The sequence below is a fragment of the Colius striatus genome, chromosome 5 (assembly GCF_028858725.1).
Source record: "Colius striatus isolate bColStr4 chromosome 5, bColStr4.1.hap1, whole genome shotgun sequence".
Lineage (NCBI taxonomy): Eukaryota > Metazoa > Chordata > Aves > Coliiformes > Coliidae > Colius > Colius striatus.
In genome coordinates, this window is record NC_084763.1 from 24,838,510 (window position 1) to 24,855,539 (window position 17,030).

Genomic DNA, 17,030 nt, shown 5'->3' on the forward strand with positions numbered 1-17,030 from the left:
ACTTCAGCCATCAAAAGACAAAAATGAATGCTAGAAAGGACATATCTTTTGCCCCCCAGTTTCTCTGTTCTCCTGCAATGAAAGAGTTGGAGCCAAAGTGAATGTTTTATGGGCCTGTCTTATCACAGATTGCAGACCTGGGATCCTGACTTTATTTCTTTCTTTTTTTTTTTTTTTCCTGGATAGATAGGTACTGTACTTCTGAGAGACACAGAAACACTTAAAATAGGTGCAAATAGGCACAGAGAATGGCTTAGACCACTACATTTCTGACAAGCTGGTGAGCTAACTCATCACATCAGTCACACCTACTAATGAGAAGCAAATCTTACTTCCAGCAGAATAGAGGCAAAGGCTAATATTTTGTAATTGTATATTCAGTATGAGAATTGTGAATAAGGATGATTTGAATCCTCACAATGAGGATCTGAAAATTGAGGTTTCTGCTGTAGATTTAAATAACAGAATGAAGAATTTAATTACTATATAGGAAAAGTGTTACCCAGCATTAGAGTAGAAATGAATTACGCATTTGACTTTTCAATAGTGAGTTCTCTCTTCAACAAATCACAAGCCTTAATTTAATTGAAAGAATAATTAGCTGCTGTGCCAAAAATATTGCACACCAGATTAAAAGAATACTGATTTGTCAGGGTACAGTGCCCAGTGTAACGTGTCTTGCCTCTTGACTGAGAGCTATAGGTCCTTTTTATACAGTAAGCATGGTGAGCCATCTTTGGAGAAGTAAAAGGAAAGTTTCCACTTTCCACTCAAAGCTGACTTTGAGACCACAAAATACACTTGTGGTTTCAAGTGCTGAGAACTGGCACGTGACAGTGAAATAAGGGTGTTGATCTCAGCAGTACACTGAGCTACTGAGATGTGTCTCCAAGGCCCAGCGCAGACTGACCAGTTTGACTCTTGAAGCTGTATTACCTTGTTTGAAGGTTGTACTGAGGAGCACGGCACCTGCATCATGGGCATCATGAGTATCTGCATGCAGCACCACACAGCATATGGGAAAATACAAGCTTTATGTTTAAGACATTTGTTTAATCTTTGATAGGAAATCCAACGATGACTCCTGGGTGAGCAATGGAACCTACATGGACCTTAGAAGGGAACCTGGCTTTTCCAAACTGGACAATCCTGTCCTATGGTGAAAGAGGAGCCGAGTGAAGATACTCTATGCTGTATTCTTGGAAATGGTTTAAAAGAAATATATATAAATTATATCTATATACACACACACACATATAATATATGTGTGGGGTATGTGTGCAAGTGTGCATATCTCCAGAATTGTGCTTAATTTGGAATCTGATTATTCATTTGTTTCATTTACTCTGACTATTGCAGTGATTGTTTGAATGTATAAATGCCCTAACTTCTTTTTATAAAATATTTAATAAATAGTACTGAATGTTAACAGTGAGAGGGGAAAAGAGGAGCTTTTACACTACTTTTCCAACATGTAATAATGTCAGTTCCGAGTTAACATATGCCTTATTGAATTGCATTGGAGACAGTAGCATCAGCATCTCCTAGCTGTGCTGAGAAAACAGAGTGCAAGCCTTAGTAACTTAGGCTTCCACAGTTGAGCTGTCTCTGGGCTGGTATAAATTGCTAGAAGGGATTATCAGCTGGTGCTGGAATCTAAGTGTGATCTTTTGCTGCCTGTAGAAAAGATTTAGGTAAGCTTTCCTTTCTAATAGCTTTGTTCTTAGCATTATGGAAGAGGTAGTTCTGAGCTTACATTAGTGGTTCTACCGCCTTATACATAAACTGTACTCTGCTAAACGTAGTGCTAGAAATTCAGGAACTGCCAAAATTTTCCACTGGGAAAGATTTCCACTTCAGATTTATAGCCTCCAACAGGGCAAGAGGGAGGAGATCCTTTGTATATACTGCTTGAGCACTGACTAGATGAAGAAGCTCTCTCTTTTTCCAGCAAGTAAAATCTATACAGAGCACGAAATCCTGTGCTTCCATAGCTTTCTTTGTTTTTATTAAGCTAAAAATGGCAACAGTCTTTTTAAAAAGTAAACAAACTGATTGTTTTAAGCTAGAATTTTTTTCTTAGTATTTTGATATTTTCTACCTCTTAAGAAATAAACAACATATTTAAGATCTTATATTTAAAAAATGACCATCTGCCTTATGGACAAGTGTATGGAGTCCTTGATCATCTTCTGTTTGTTTGCTATGTTCAGATAAGTATTCGTCTCTTGCACTAAATCAATTGCATCCCTTCCTGGTAATTTTATGCACGTGAAACTACTAAACCATAGGTCAGAAATTTAGCAGGAAACAAATACAGCAGAAATTGCACTTTTGAATGAAGATTATAGAGATGGGCAGTATTTTTGGGTTTTTTTCCATCAAATTGCAATGCCACAGTCATTAACAGAACAGTTTGTGTTCATTCCTACCTATCTGCAACTCACCTGACTCATGATTCTTCAGATCTCTTCTACGTGACTCTGGCAACAATGCAATTTCCAAGTTATAGATCTATATCCTGTCATCACCCTCACCCCCTTTTCTGGTTTTTTTATGTGTCAATTGAGTAACACAAAACAAACCCAGATGTTGTTGGCATGTTAAACTGGCTTACGACTGGAACAGTTGGGCATGGCATGGATGAGGGAGACTCCTAGGAGGACTAGTAGCTCAGAAAAACTTGCACTTTACTATGTGCTGCATTTTTCTAAAGAAAGCCCATTAAAAGTGGGTCCATGTTTTATATGTAATATGAAGGGAATATTATGAACACTTCCATTTTAAACCAATTCTGTGTTGTCAGATTAGATCTGTATTTAAATTTTGCTTTCTGTTACCTTGAAGCCCATTGTCTTAGAGACAGGTGAATGCTTTTTCACCATTTTTTGTTTTGTCCAGGAGCTCTGCCTAACTCATTCCTGTAACTTATTACCAAAGAAGTTACCATAATTCTTTCTATTTAATATATCTTTTAAAGACTTTTCTATCAGGTCAGCAGCTTATAGCAATGCAAGGTTTATGTCAATACGAAAAGAAAATCTTGACCTTTGGGAGCTGTTTGGCTTTTCAAGAAAAGTGAGGATCTGTTCATGGCTTGTTCCTTTCCTTTGTTTTACTCTTGTATTAACTGATGAAACTTGGCACAGAAATGAGTTGATATTTGTAATTATCCTTGCTGCTGGTAATTACCGTTTGTACTAAAAATAACATCCATTTAACAAGAAAAGCGGATAAGGGAAATAAAAAGTTTCTAAGAAAGGGAGCAAAATTTGTGGAGGATGCATTAAACTTGCTTATCATCACATTTGACAGCTACTGTGATTATTGTGTGATCTGATTGCTGAGTTTGCATTTTCTATGTATGGAGGGGACTTCCCCATACTTTGTCATGTGACCTAATAGCTGGTAGCATCTAAAATTAAAGGACTAGAGGCAAAAAGGCAAAGTTAAAAAAAATTGTAATGCATTAAAATCAACAAGTGTTAAACAGAATTAATGTCATATTGGGTGTTTGAGTCATGATTTTTGAGATCTCAGACTGGCAGCATTGCCTTGTATCATACAATATAAAATGTCTAAAATGCATTTGATTAATGACAAGAAACATTGGGCTGAGTAGTGCCTTATCTAAAATGTTATTCAGCAAAATTCCCATATCAAGAAGGTAAATTTCAGAATTTTACTGTCGTCTCCAGGAAAAAACACCAGAGAATCCAGGGCATTTCTTAAATATATGAAGCAAAATCATTGCACAAGTAAACAGTTCCTTTTTAAAAATCTCTAATACACATCTGCAAACACAATGTAAGCAGTTGAGTGATCCTCTGACTCCATGTTTCCAAGTGCAGTAGAGCTGTCCCTGCTTACTTCTGTATGAAACAATTAGGTTTAGTTCTGAGATTTTTGTAAAGTGTATATTAAGAAGTGGAAGAAAATTGTCTTAATGTTACTTCTGTGTATTTCTGCACAAAGACATTCATCATTTACAATCCTTAATATATTCTATAGAGTCATTCTTGGTAAACTATGAAATTTTGTTAATTTTCTTCCCCATAACTTCAGATGTGTTAATGAATGCAAAGCATACATGAACTTTCTGCAATATAACTAAGACAGCTGTTGTTTTTAATAACTGATATTGAGGGATTTCTGTTCCTCCATTTCCATCCTGAACGGTAAAAAGAATGTATTAGGCAACCTACTGTTTCCTTTCATGCACAGCAATGATCCCCAAACTATTTAGCTCAATGGATCAGATAGCCTGCTTTTATAGCTCTCTCATTTATGGATTTATAGACATTCCTTGGCTTGATTTTGGAGGGCAGTTTGAGAAGAACTCATTGAGCACTTCCTTTCTTTGTGTATCCTTTCGCAAAGTAAAAAACTTGCTATGGACTAAGGTCAAGATGATGGAGCAGCTCAGGCCTTTAGGGGTTAAAACACTGTTTTCAAATTGCACAGCAAAGAAGGAAAAAACAAATAAATAAATCCAGGGAAATAGTTTTGGTAGAAACAGAAACCCCCAGCTCTGCTTCCAGGTTCGCAGATTTGACAGTTTCTGATTTTGGTGCAGTGTAAGTTTGGGGTTACGAAACAGTGAAATTTGTTTAGGGTACTACTCTTGATAGCATAAAGTGCCCTTTAGACTGGGCAGAACTGGACACCATTAATCATTGCATTCCCACCTTAATCTCTGCTCTCTGATGTTTTATGTGTTAGTTTTCCAGCACTGACATTTTTAGATTATTTTTGAAATACAGATCCAGCAAAGTATTTAGGTTCTTTACACAGACCTTAGAAAACTGGATGCATGGAAGGAAGTGTGAAAACAGCCAGAATTTTGAAAAGAAAACATCCTAGAGATCTGTTCTTCCACCATCAAGTTTCTGGAGGATCTGAGGCATAGGATTCCTGCCTTGGCACCCAAAGAAGGTGGTGGTTGCAAACACAGTCATATTATTTGGCACTTTAGTGTTGAAGCCAAGTCACTGTAGAGAAAGGAACCCAAATTCGTGGGGCCAGATTTACAGCCAGGGACAGTTTTGGGTTGCACAAAGGTCCAGTGCTGGTCTCAAAAAATAAAGCCTCCAAAACCAACCTAACAAAGACAAAGCCCCTTTCCAAACTCTCTACTTAATCTCAGTTGTTGACAGTCTTGTATAGGTTTTCTGTGTGGTCGCTCATATCTAGAAGTCCTTACTCAGTGTCTCATTTTCTCTTTATTAAAAGAATTTCTGAAGAACAGTAAAACAGTCTGTTCTGACAAGCTTTTAAATGATAAATCATGCCTAAAAGCTGTAGTTAAAAAATTTTCCCATAAACATTGTGGCCTACTTCTCTAGCTATTCCTTGACTGTCAACAGAACTTTCTTCCCACTTGCACTCTGGAGTCAGACCACAGCCTGGTAAGGGTAGTGTTCTTCAGAAATGTACAGCTCCATCCGCTCAGCATACTCCTAATTAATGTCCTTGCATCTGCTTTTGTGTAAAATCTCTTCTGTTGTCCCTCTAGATGATCAGCTTGGCAGGGAGGAAATTTTCAGCATATCTTATTTTGTTCAATACAACTTTTTGTTGTATATTAATTCATATGGAGGGGGCAAGTTGAAGAGGAGTGCAAAATTTGGCCCAGGGTGCATATGTAATAGAGAGGAGTTATGGAATACAGCTTAACCATGCAACTGAATTCATCTTCCAAGGGCTAGAGTTAGATGGTGCTATTCAAAGGAGTGAAGTTTAAACTGAAGGGAGTTTTTTTGGTTGAGTGTGTTTTCATCCATGGATTATGCCTACTACAAATAAAATTCACCATATTCACTAACTCATCCTTTCTATTTTCTAGCTGCTGGTGGGTGCAACTTACTGCAGGATCTGTGGGTTCGTAAGAAACTGCACATGTTATCTGGCTTATCTGTTGAAACTTAGTAAATGTTGTAAGTTATCACCAAATGTATTATTGTACTGCTCAGTTTTTAGGTACTGTTCTTGCTGCAGCTATTGAAAGCAATAAGAGAAGTTTGATGTATGTTAAAAAATGCAGTGGTTTGGTTTTTATATAAATTGTGGATTTGTTATTTTTGCTGTATAAAATAAAACTGTATTAGATCTTGTGAGAAAGTTTGGGAGGTTGATCCACAGGAGGTGATGAGATCCTTCTGCTCCACACCTTTGAGATGGTTGGTATCCCTGACAATCAGGCAATCTTGTATTTATGTTACTGGTATTTTATTAGTTCCAGTACTGGAAAAACATACCACATGTATGAGGTATTACAATAAGCAGAGCTGCTAAATGCTTGAATTTATTGTTTGTTTTGATAGGGCATTAGTGATTTCAGAATGAAGAAAGGTATCTTGTATGTTAGAATTACTGCTGTCTTTCAGATTTTTGAGCAGATTTTCCGTACTCAGGATCATTCCTGTTTTCTGCTTCACTTAGTCCAAAAATTTGTAATAATGTTGGAGCAGCTCGATGCACAATTAGTTTCTTGTGTGTGTGTCTGTAACCGATTTAGATGGATGTTAATAAATCATACTTGCAAAAGGTCACAGAGGACCCTAACTTTTTTTCCCAGGGGTTGTAAGCATCTTTCTTCAAAGGTTGTCAGTGACAGCTGAAGTGAGTCTAGATGCTGTAGGGGTCTGTGCTTTTTTCGCTTGCCAAAATGGCAAGTACAAAAGAGCCTCCATCTGCTAGAAGCCTTCTTTATCACTCTTACAATCTGTCTGGCAGTCATGCAATGTTCCAGTTGTTTACCACTTACCTGCATATAGCTGTTATGTCAGACACTGAGGCAGCGAAAGGAGTAATCTGATGGAGTTCATTTACAGCTAGAAGTTGATGCTTAAAAGCAGATTTACTAGACAGATGTGCAGCATAAATGTTATGCTGTAGCATGAATATGGAAACCAAAAGCACGTGTTTTTTAAAACAAGGAAACATAGTATGTATTAGATAAAACAAGTAACTGGAAAAAAATGGTATTAATGTGCCAGTTTCTCCCTTAGAGGTGATGATTCAGGACAGCTTTGACAATTACATCTCAACTGTGTCTCATGGTCCCACCATATGTGTATAAAATGCAATACAGATGGATTACGAGCTTGAAAATTGTGGAGGTACATTGAGTGTAACTCCTGACTGGCCTGTAATTCCTGAATGCAGTTCTGCAGCACTTCCCAGACCCAGTGTGTACAAAGACTTGGTGGGAGGGAGCATGGATGTTCCAGGAAGACCTGAGAAAATTGGATCAATACATCTGTTACCATGCAAAATATCTTCAGCTGCTGTCCATGGCAGAATGACAGAAGCTGAAAGTAAACCAGCTTTTATAATAGGCAAAAATCCTCTTTTTTTTTTTTTTTTAAATCCAGCCACTTTGCTTCTGTTCCAAAATAACTTTGGAGCTTGCTGAGCATGTCAGTGGGAATCACTTCATTGTTGATTAATTTCATAGCAATCTAATATGCTGTAATTAGTACCTGAAATAACAGGCATTTAGTTCAAGTTGCTGGGAAAATGGGAGTTTACAGAAGCAGTAATATGTTTTTCAGGATTATAAAAGGGAGAAGAATATGGGAAGAGATGCTCATTATTGGTGCCCTAATCACTCACACTTTTCTTACAGAGAAAGGGATATGGAGTAAATTTCTCATGATCACCCCTAGAGCTAATAACATGACAAGTACCCACAGCATGGTCAGCACTACCCAGACAAAACAGGCTGTTCTCCCTGACAGAAGTGTAAGGTAAATTTGGCTCATACAGACTTTGCCTCCAATTTGTGTTTAAGCTCAGTTGTCTGTTCATCTACAGCAATCTCTAAAGTCATTTTTGCAGTAAGCAAACCACCATAGTGTGAGGAAAAACATCGACAGCTGAGCAAAGCTTGCTCTGCATAGTAACTGACACATCTTGGCTTCTTTTTTGGTTTTTAATGCCTCTGTTACATTTCTTTTATCTTGCAAACATTGCTCTCCATGCTCAATTTGTTGATTTTTAACTCAGACTCCCTCTAGTGCAGTGGATGCCTAAGAATTTGTAGGTTTACTCAGAGTTTTTAGATGGGGTTAAAAGCTGGCCACATAACAAATTCTGCTGTATGCTTTTGAATGTGTGTTTCTGCTTACTCTGTACCAAGGGAAATATTTGAAATTGCTATGTGTAAACTCTCATTTGAGGTAAATTAACATTGCTCTACTGAGCTGAGTATAACTGAGGCTTAAGTTAACTGAAAATTAGATTCTGTGTGTTCATTGATGTAAAGTTTTACAGGCTCTTGGAAGAAATTCCTGGAAATAAATTCCCGGAAGACAAGATGTTGTGTACAAACATCAGCTGATGTTTCTGTCTGTAATTTCACAGACTTCAGGAATTACTGTCTTTCTCCAAGTGTTAGGGCATTATTTTTCTTTGAGGATTCTTTGAACTGATTTTTCATTTGCTGTTATTAAGACCAGCTGAAAATATGGGGGCTTTGCTCAGTAAACACTTTATTAAAATCCCTTTAATAAAAAATTGTTTTCCTAAAATAGAAGTTTCTTGCTTTTTAACTTGTGTTGAGGGGAAAAAAAAAACATGATAAAGGCTGCAGTAAATTTAATTTTAATTACTGCAGTACCTGCCTTGAAAGACACTCTCCTCTTTAGGTGTTAAGAGGATATGTCTGCGGTGCCTAGATTTCTGCCTAGAGGAAGGAAGTTTATGTAGATTTGTCAATAGATGAGGACCTGTCTAATAGCTGAGATTTACTATTTTGTTTACTCTTGGGTTTGTCATCATTTCAGCCATTGACAGACTGAAGATGAAGTCAAGAGATCATCCTACTTGTATTCATTGTTTGTTATTTGCACTTTAGTCGGTGAAACAAATCTTGCCAAAGCAACTAGAGTTGTATAATAGCTATATAGGGGGCTTGGATTGAAAAATCAGGTTTCTTAGGAAGTTCAAAAATAGTGCACCACATGAAGTCCTTTAGTGGTAAAAACTACTACTGAGGACTTTGCCTGAGAAAGACCATTACAAGTAGGTCAGAACAAGCTTGACTTTTCTGAGTTCTCCAGTTACCAGAGGATGGTGAGCCTAGCTTATCCTTATCCTGCCCTGTTTCATTTTGGGGAGAGAGTGAAAAAAATGATGGGAGATAAAGAGAATGCAAAGATGGCGTATTTTCACATTTTGTGAACACAGATGTGCCACATGACAAGTAAGACTATAGTAGGAGCTCCACTGTATTTTATCTGGCTGCAAAGCTCTCTAAAGCTCATGCTGATGTGAATACTTTGGGCTTGGTACCAAAACGAATTGTTTGTTTCAAATGATGGGGGAAAGGAAGGAGAGGAAAGAGTATATATTGCTGAAATAAGATTCTCAGTATTGAAGTTTACAGTCACATGGTCCTAGACAAAAGTATGACTGCAACTCATGCTTTCCCACTACCGATTGCTCATTGTTTCCTTTCATTCCAACACTTCCTGTCAGGACACAGCTGGTCTGTCTCCTTTCTTAGAAACTGCATTACTCACACTGTGGTGTGTTGCTGTTGGTGAGGCCAGACAGTAGAAGAACCAAGTTAAGTCCCAGCCCAAGCTGACTGTGACCAGTTCTGTGGGAGGAAGTTCATTCCATTCTTACTGGCAGTAAGAAAGCGATCTGCCCAAGGATACTTGCATCACCTGTTACAGATGATGCAGACAAACAGGCAATACAAGGACACCAGTTTCAGTCCTGTGGCAGAGCAAATACATTTTTCATTGTCAGAGAACAGGCCTGCACTTTGTTTCAGGTGTGAGATTTTTGCCAGCATAGTGAAGACCCGGTCTGTATGTGTAACTGCACTGCAGCAGTGTCGATAGCGCAGAGCTGTGTGACTCCAGCCCTACCCAAACCTGTACAAACTTGCAGACCACTGCTGCAGTGCTCCTCAGTTCAGAAGGACAGCTGCAGCCTTCTACAGCTTTTACAGTCTGTTTTTCCCCATAGCACTGGTTTTATGGCACCTTGCTGTGTTTTGAGGTGACACTGTTGCATAATAGAAAGGAACTCCCCTGCAATTAGCAGCCCACACCATTTTCAGCTGCTTGCCAGCCTCTGCTCCTTGTTTTCATCCTGCTTCATTTCAGCAGGGGAAACCTCAGTTTGTTCTTACCCCAGAGTATGTAAGACAAGAAACCCTTTTGTGTGCTGAAGGTAGGAGGCAGCAATAGCAAGCTAAAAATTGAATGGCCTTGAGAAGAAACACAGGGCCTTAGTCCTGGTATACAAACACTAGGTGTTTTTTTCCACTTTGTCCTCCCGTTTCAGAGTGTATTTCCCCAGCAGAAGGTGCAGACAGGCCCTGGCAGCTCCTGCTGCAGAAACCCTGGGAGCTGCAGGAGCCCTGACTGCAGTTCAGCTCCTCAGGACCCTCTGGAGCTACTATGGCTTCTTTGCTACTTGTGATCTTCTCCTCAGTGCATCTGCTACTTTTTGAAGGCAGCCATGGCCCACAAGATCTCTGAACAAAATTCTCAATTTCTTTGTGGGAAATTAAAAAATGCATTTGCTTTGTTGTTCTGGAGAAACTCCTTTCAGAGTGCTCTGGAACGGGAATTCCAGTTCTGAGAGACAGACTGAGCTGACAGCTAACAGGTAGTGAAAATGGAGGTTAAGGAGTTGCAAAATAGCTGGGAAATAAAATGAGAGGCACAAAACTCAGGAAGTTTGTTTTAAATCATAATAAAGCTGTTGCGACAAATATTGTGGTCATTGAAAACATGTATCTGGTGTTCTTCCGTGCAATATTAATGTTAGCTTCTGAACATTTTGCAAGGTTTGGCTACAGCTGTGCGCCAGGTCTGTGTCAGTGTAACGCAAACGCCACCCGGCCTGCTGCCTTGTGAGGAACGACACTTGCATGCTGCAGGGCCTTTGGAAAGTCTACCCAAATAATTTGCTCCTGCGGTCAGATACTGGTTTTGAGGGTGCTTGTGTATGCACATCCATTCAGAGGATGCAAGAGGAATTGTATGAACCAGAATAAACTTCATCATAGAAAACTGTTCCTTACAGTCAGCTTTCCTCCCTGCAGACACCTTCAGTCCAAGGCTCTTCCACAAAGATCGTTTAATTCTTCTTGTTTTGCCAATTTTGTCCTAAACTTTCTGTGTATTCTTTAGATATGCTTTCCTTAGATTGTCCTTTCACTCTAACTTTAAGTTTACAAAATCAATATGAACTGCATTAATTTTGGGATCACACCTGTTATGGATCTGAAAATGTAACAGCAGAGCAATTATGAGTGAAAGAACAATTTATTAAATCAATGCATATTATGTAGTCATTTACATTCAGTTATACCCAGCTGCCCATAGCACTTTTACTTTTGTAGTTTAACATGGAATAGCATACTTTTTACAATAACTTTATATAGGGCCTACATAAATGTTTGGGGCTCTTACACAACAGTTTGATAGCCATTTCTCTTGGCTAATTTATGAGGAAGTTCTACTACTTGAAAAATATGGCAGACAGATGGTTTTTGATAAAACATTAATGAGGCCAGATGGTCTCTAATAAACTATTATGGAAAAATACTTTTGAGACATGCAAGAAATGTTATCTATTCCTAAGTCTTTGTTTATCATTATTGTAAAAGAAATAAATTTCTATCTGCCATCTAATCTACAATTCAAAATTAGAAGCATTGGCAGCTTCATCCATACTGTCCTCCATATTATTGTTAGAGACATAGAATCACAGAATGGTAGGGTTCAAATGGACCTTTAAAGATCATCTAGTCTGACCCTCCTGCCAAAGCAGGTCCACCCAGATCAGGTCACACAGGAAAATGTCCAGGCAGGTCTTGAAGACCTCCAAGGAAGGAGACTGCACAACTCCCCTGGGCAGCCTGTGCCAGGGCTCCATCACCCTCACAGTGAAATAGTTTTTCCTTATGTTTAAATGGAACGTTTTGTGTTTCAGCTTCTTTCCATTACCCCTTGTCCTGTCACTAGATATAATAGAAAAAATTGATGCCTCAACCTCTTGACATCCACCATTTAGATATCTGTAAATATTAATGAAATCTCCCCACAGTCTCCTCCAGATTGAACAGCCCCAGTTCCTGCAGCCTTTCCTCATAAGGAAGATGTTCCAGTCCCCTGATCATCTTGGTGGCCCTGTGCTAGACTTTCTCCAGAAGTTCTCTGTCCCTCTTGAGCCCAAAACTGGACACAGGATTCCAGATGAGGCCTCACCAGGGCAGAGTAGAGAGGGAGGAGAACCTCCCTTGACCTGCTGGCCACATCACTACATGACTCCTTAGATAACCACCATCTATTGGACTAGTCTACTCTTTCTGACAATTTTCTAAAAATCATGGGAAAAGCATGAAATAATCACAAGGTTTTCACAGGTGGAACTTCAGAAGGTTACAGCTACCCTAAACCCAGCCACCAGAGGGGTAAGGGAGCTTTTGCAGTGGCAGAGGGGAGCCCTGTGCCACACCGCATGTACTACAGAAACGCAGACACATGCCAACGTCTACACTTGAGGCACTGAGCTCTGAGCTACACTGAACACATCTGCCTCCCCCTGTAACTTCGTGTGGCACTCTCCAGTTGTCCATCCAAGGGAATAAAGCATTTAGAAGTGAACTTTTTTTCCCCCTCCTGTTGGTCCCTAAAGGTCGCAAAGATGAATCTGCCAATAAAAAATAGCCTCTAAATAGTAGCCAAATAAATAGTAGGCAAAATCCTTAGATGGTTAAAGATGTCACCTTCCTGTTGCTGCCATCAAGAGCTGACTGAGCAGAGGCTCACATACCTGGGTAGGGAAATGCAGCAGAGCAGCTTTCTGGCTGCTCGGAACTCACCCATCCTGCCTGGCTGATTGCATCCTAAGCAGGACCCAGTAAGGTGTTGTTCGGGAAGCCTGGCACCAGCTGCTGGCACTGGTGGGGCTGTTGCTGCAGGGCTGGTGACTGCCCAACCAGCACCAGAGCAAGGAAGCGGTTGTTTGCAGCAGGAAATGTTTCAGGGGGCTGAATGGTACACAGAGCATCCCACCAAAACACAAGATGAATTTTCATGTGAAATACAAATGAGCCTGGTTAATCAACTTGAAAGAAAGAAACAAAAAATGCTGCTCAGATCTTTTACTCCTGCAAAAGGAAATGGGAAAAAAGAAGTTCACTTTTGCTGGTGATTTAGCTCGTGTTGCTGGACACCTTTGAAAAGATTTGTTACCTGAAGTAACCTTTTCTCAGTAGAAGCCCAAATTAGTTTCATGCTTTCTTCCCATTTCCTCCACAGAACTGAAGCCATCAGACCCTTTTCCAGGTTTTTAAAAATAGCCTAGCATGCAGCAAGAGAGAGCTCTGGACAACCTCCTGACATGTCGGTATACAGGCTCAATTTTAGTGAGTGCTTTCTAGCCAGGCTGGATGCAGCCTGAAATCTCACTGATGGCTACAAAGCATTACATACTGACCTCGTGAGAGCATTTGGAAAAGGTTTTATGATAGAGACAAAACAAACAAAAAAAGAAATAGCCATTTAAGAAATTTCCCTCTGTGGCCAATTTTGGACTTGCATCCTAATGTCGGTGGCTGAAAAAAAAATTAGGCCAGACTTTGCCATCACACAAAATAATTTTAAGAAAGAAATCCGATGCCAAATGTGTAGAGGATGCAAAGGCCTTTTCTGTATCTGGTAGGAATAACCCTTCTGCGATGCTGACATCTTGTGGTGGCTGCTCAGGGATTTCTTATCTCAAATTACGTGGAAGGAATTGCACACACAGGTGTGCAAGGCCCATCCAAGTACTGTGTTGTTTGTTTTTTTCCTTTCAGACTACTGTCTTTTGTGTTATTACTCATTACGTGAATTACTTGTTTGTTTGGTTTTTTTTAAAGTTGTGGCTGTGAAGTCCTCCTGTCGATTGTCTCACTTTACATATTTATTTAAATGAGGAAGCCAAATCTTGTCCTGTACCAAAGGCAGTTTGTCCCAGATGTAAACGTTTCTGGTTTTCTTTTCCTGCTCTTTCTAAAAGAGGATCTTCTCATGCAGGAGTAATGCACAAGGATCTTCTAATGCAAAAGTGATGCACTGCATGCCTCCACTCAGGAGATGGAGTTTGTGGCAGACAGATCCCAACACAGACCACATTCACAACATGTATTTCTCTGACTGGCATCCCAGTTGGTCACGAAACAAGCACATACTTGTGAGTTTTGGCTGTGCAGTACACCTGAAGAGTGTTTCCACAAAAACTGATGGCTCTAAGTGAGTGTTCAATCCTAAATGTCTCCTTTTGGCAGCCAGTTTTAGTAACAGTCTTTGAAGCCTCTAAGTTAATTGCTGCATAGCCCCAAAAATGACAAGTTTCACAGTGTGTGTTCTCCCTCCCCAGCAAACATTTCCGTGGTAATGCTGCTCAGTGTAACTTCCTGGCTTGATTTCTCCAAATACACTTTAACAGACATTTGCATTTGAAATTAATCACACATTGCCACTCCCTGGAAAAAAACACATGATAGCTGATGAAGCATGTGCTATTACTGGTGACTGTGGGAGATTATTACTGGCTAGCGATTCTCCATCTCAGTGCTGATCCTAAAAAGAGATCTCCCGAGGATGTGTGGGTGCATTTTCTCAGCATAAGGCTCCAAGATTTGAGCTTTATTTTTTTATTCAGCCCATAAAAAGTAAACCATCACAAATGCAGGTATTTTGTTCCATTTGAGTTATTTGTTCAAATTTTTGCAAGCAGGTGCGTTCCTGAGAAGGGAAATCTATTTATCATTGATTCACTAAGGATGTCACCTGGGAGAATCAGAAAGGAGTGATGGATTAAGTCTGCTGAAATTAATTGGAAGTTCTGGATAACATATGTAGTTAAACAGAATGGAAGAAATCATAGAATCATAGAATGGTAGGGTTGGAAGGGACCTTTAGAGATCATCTAGTCCAACCCCCCTGCAGGAGCAGGTCAACCTAGATCAAGTTGCATAGGAGCATGTCCAGGCGGGTCCTGAAGACCTTCAAGGAAGGAGACTCCACATCCCCTTTGGGCAGCCTGTGCCACTGCTCCCTGACCCTCACAGTAAGATCGTTTTTTTTCTTATATTTAAATGGATGCTACTTTAGTTATATGCATTAACTGTGAACTCTCACCTAGGGCTGTTTGTTTAAGGACATATGACTTTTCAACTCCCCTTTGTTCCAAGGCCCAGGTGTTACTCTATTAAAGTCTGGTGACATAACACATGTGACTGTACCCTGCTGCCTCAAATGCTCTGTCTGCAAACCACAGGGGAAATACCTTGGCCTGTGGCACGGTTCATTTGAAAAACATTTATTTCATGTTTATTATCTTGAAAAACTCCTCCTTGGTTTTCTGCAGACTCATCTATTTGTCACTGGAGCAGTCCTTTAACATCATAAACAACCATGATGGTTTATTTTGCTGTTGCACTGTTTTCAGAGGGCTGAGATATGGTGACAGAGCTCAGTATTTCATACTGTGGCCCATGAACCTGCCCCCTCTGCTCCATCCACATGTGTCATTTTCTGCAGTGCTGCTGTTCCAGGTCCCAGCACTCGAGTCCTTGGCTGGGAAGCTCGGGTTCAGACTACTACAACTTCCCATGGCCAACGGTGCCAATCCCAACGCGGCAAATCTGCAGCCAGAACCATGGCAGGGCTGTTGCCTCCAGCAGATTTTGTGCATGGGCCACTGATGCTCCACATTTCTGGCCATGGGTGATCTGAGATAGATTTGAGAGGGTGTCACAAAAATTTCCCTTTGTGTCATAAAGCACGGTGTCAAGTGATTACTATTAAGTAAAAGAAGCTGCCTGTATTACTTGAAGGGGGAAGAAGCCATGAAGAACCCGCTGCCCCATCATCTGGCTGCACTGATGGGAACAAGCAATCCCTCCGGCCCGGCCGCTCGTAGGGCCGCACCACCACACCCAGGTCGGCCCCACGCAGAGACCTCCAGCTCCGGCCCCTCCGTGCGGCCGCTCCATGGCACGGTTTGCAACCCCAGCGGAAGAAGCAGCAGGCCCGGTGCGGTCAGGCGGAAAGACAGCGAGAGAGGCAGAAACTGCCCAGCGCTCCGCGGCAGACAACGGCCGCGCCCCGGCGCCGCCCGGCCCAGAGGCGACGCGCTGAGGCGGCAACATGGCGGCAGCGGCTCGGCCGGCGGCCCGGGTGCAGCCGCCGCTCCCTCCCGCTACGGCCCCGGCGCCCGGGCGGGGCTGGCGTTCCTCCCGCCGGGCCCCGCGCTCCGCCATAGCGCCGGCAGCAATCCCCCTGCCTTGGTGGTGAGGGTTTCGCCCCAGCTCTTCGCAGAGCTTCGCCCTCGGTACCTCGCCTCAGGGCGCGGCTGGGCACGGCACGCCCCGGGGGCGGAGCTTGCCGCATCCCCGGGGCCCGGCGGCAGGATCGCCGGGAAAGCTGTGAGTACGGGAGCGGAGCCTGGGAGGTGGCGGGGTCGGCTGTGCCCGCTTCCCCAGCGTCCCCTCGCCTGGCGGGCTGAAACCCCTTGTCCCGCCGGCTGCGAGGAGGGTGCCGGGGGCCTCGCCCTGTGCGCCCGCCGCCCTGGCCCGGCGTGGCCACTCGCTCAGGAGGAGTGGCTGCGGCCGCCTCGCCGGCTGCTGGGCCTGTCCCTTTGCTTCCCTGCCGGCTTGTGAGCGCCCGCCGGCTTCACGGCGGGGAGAACAAGGCTGAACAGCCGCAAGTTAAGTTTTGAGAGGGGTTCAGGCGTGGCACGGCGAGGCCGGAGGAGCGTTTGAGGGGGATGCGCGCGGCCGGACGCTTGCGTCAGGCGCCTCCCGGGAGGGCACAGTGAGGTGCCGGTGGCTTGCTTGCCAGGGACAAGGGCTGCTTGGGCTCACTCCCGAACCGCAGAGCTGCTGCCGCGGGCCCTCACATCTCCATCCCCGCGAGCCTGTCGGGTGCCGTGAGCCGCTGTGGCTTTGTGTGGCGTCAAGTCTTTGCGGGCATGTGCTGTGGAGCCCTCGAGGCACAAAAGAGGGA

General features: G+C 42.1%; 2 protein-coding genes across 9 annotated transcripts in view; both read left to right on the forward strand.

Moving 5' to 3' along the window:
* Positions 1-6,543, forward strand: part of OSBPL3 (oxysterol binding protein like 3) — a 90,536-nt gene extending 83,993 nt beyond the window's left edge. For all 7 annotated transcript variants that reach the window (XM_061996894.1, XM_061996893.1, XM_061996899.1 and 4 more), the window contains one exon: positions 1,067-6,543. In XM_061996894.1, the coding sequence (XP_061852878.1) occupies positions 1,067-1,163 (97 nt within the window). In that variant the 3' untranslated portion in view covers positions 1,164-6,543. The remainder of the gene's footprint in view (positions 1-1,066) is intronic.
* A 9,677-nt stretch (positions 6,544-16,220) lies between these two features.
* GSDME (gasdermin E) overlaps positions 16,221-17,030 on the forward strand; it is a 28,327-nt gene continuing 27,517 nt past the window's right edge. For both annotated transcript variants that reach the window (XM_061996789.1, XM_061996790.1), the window contains exon 1: positions 16,221-16,450. The gene's annotated coding sequence lies outside the window, so the exon portion shown is untranslated. The remainder of the gene's footprint in view (positions 16,451-17,030) is intronic.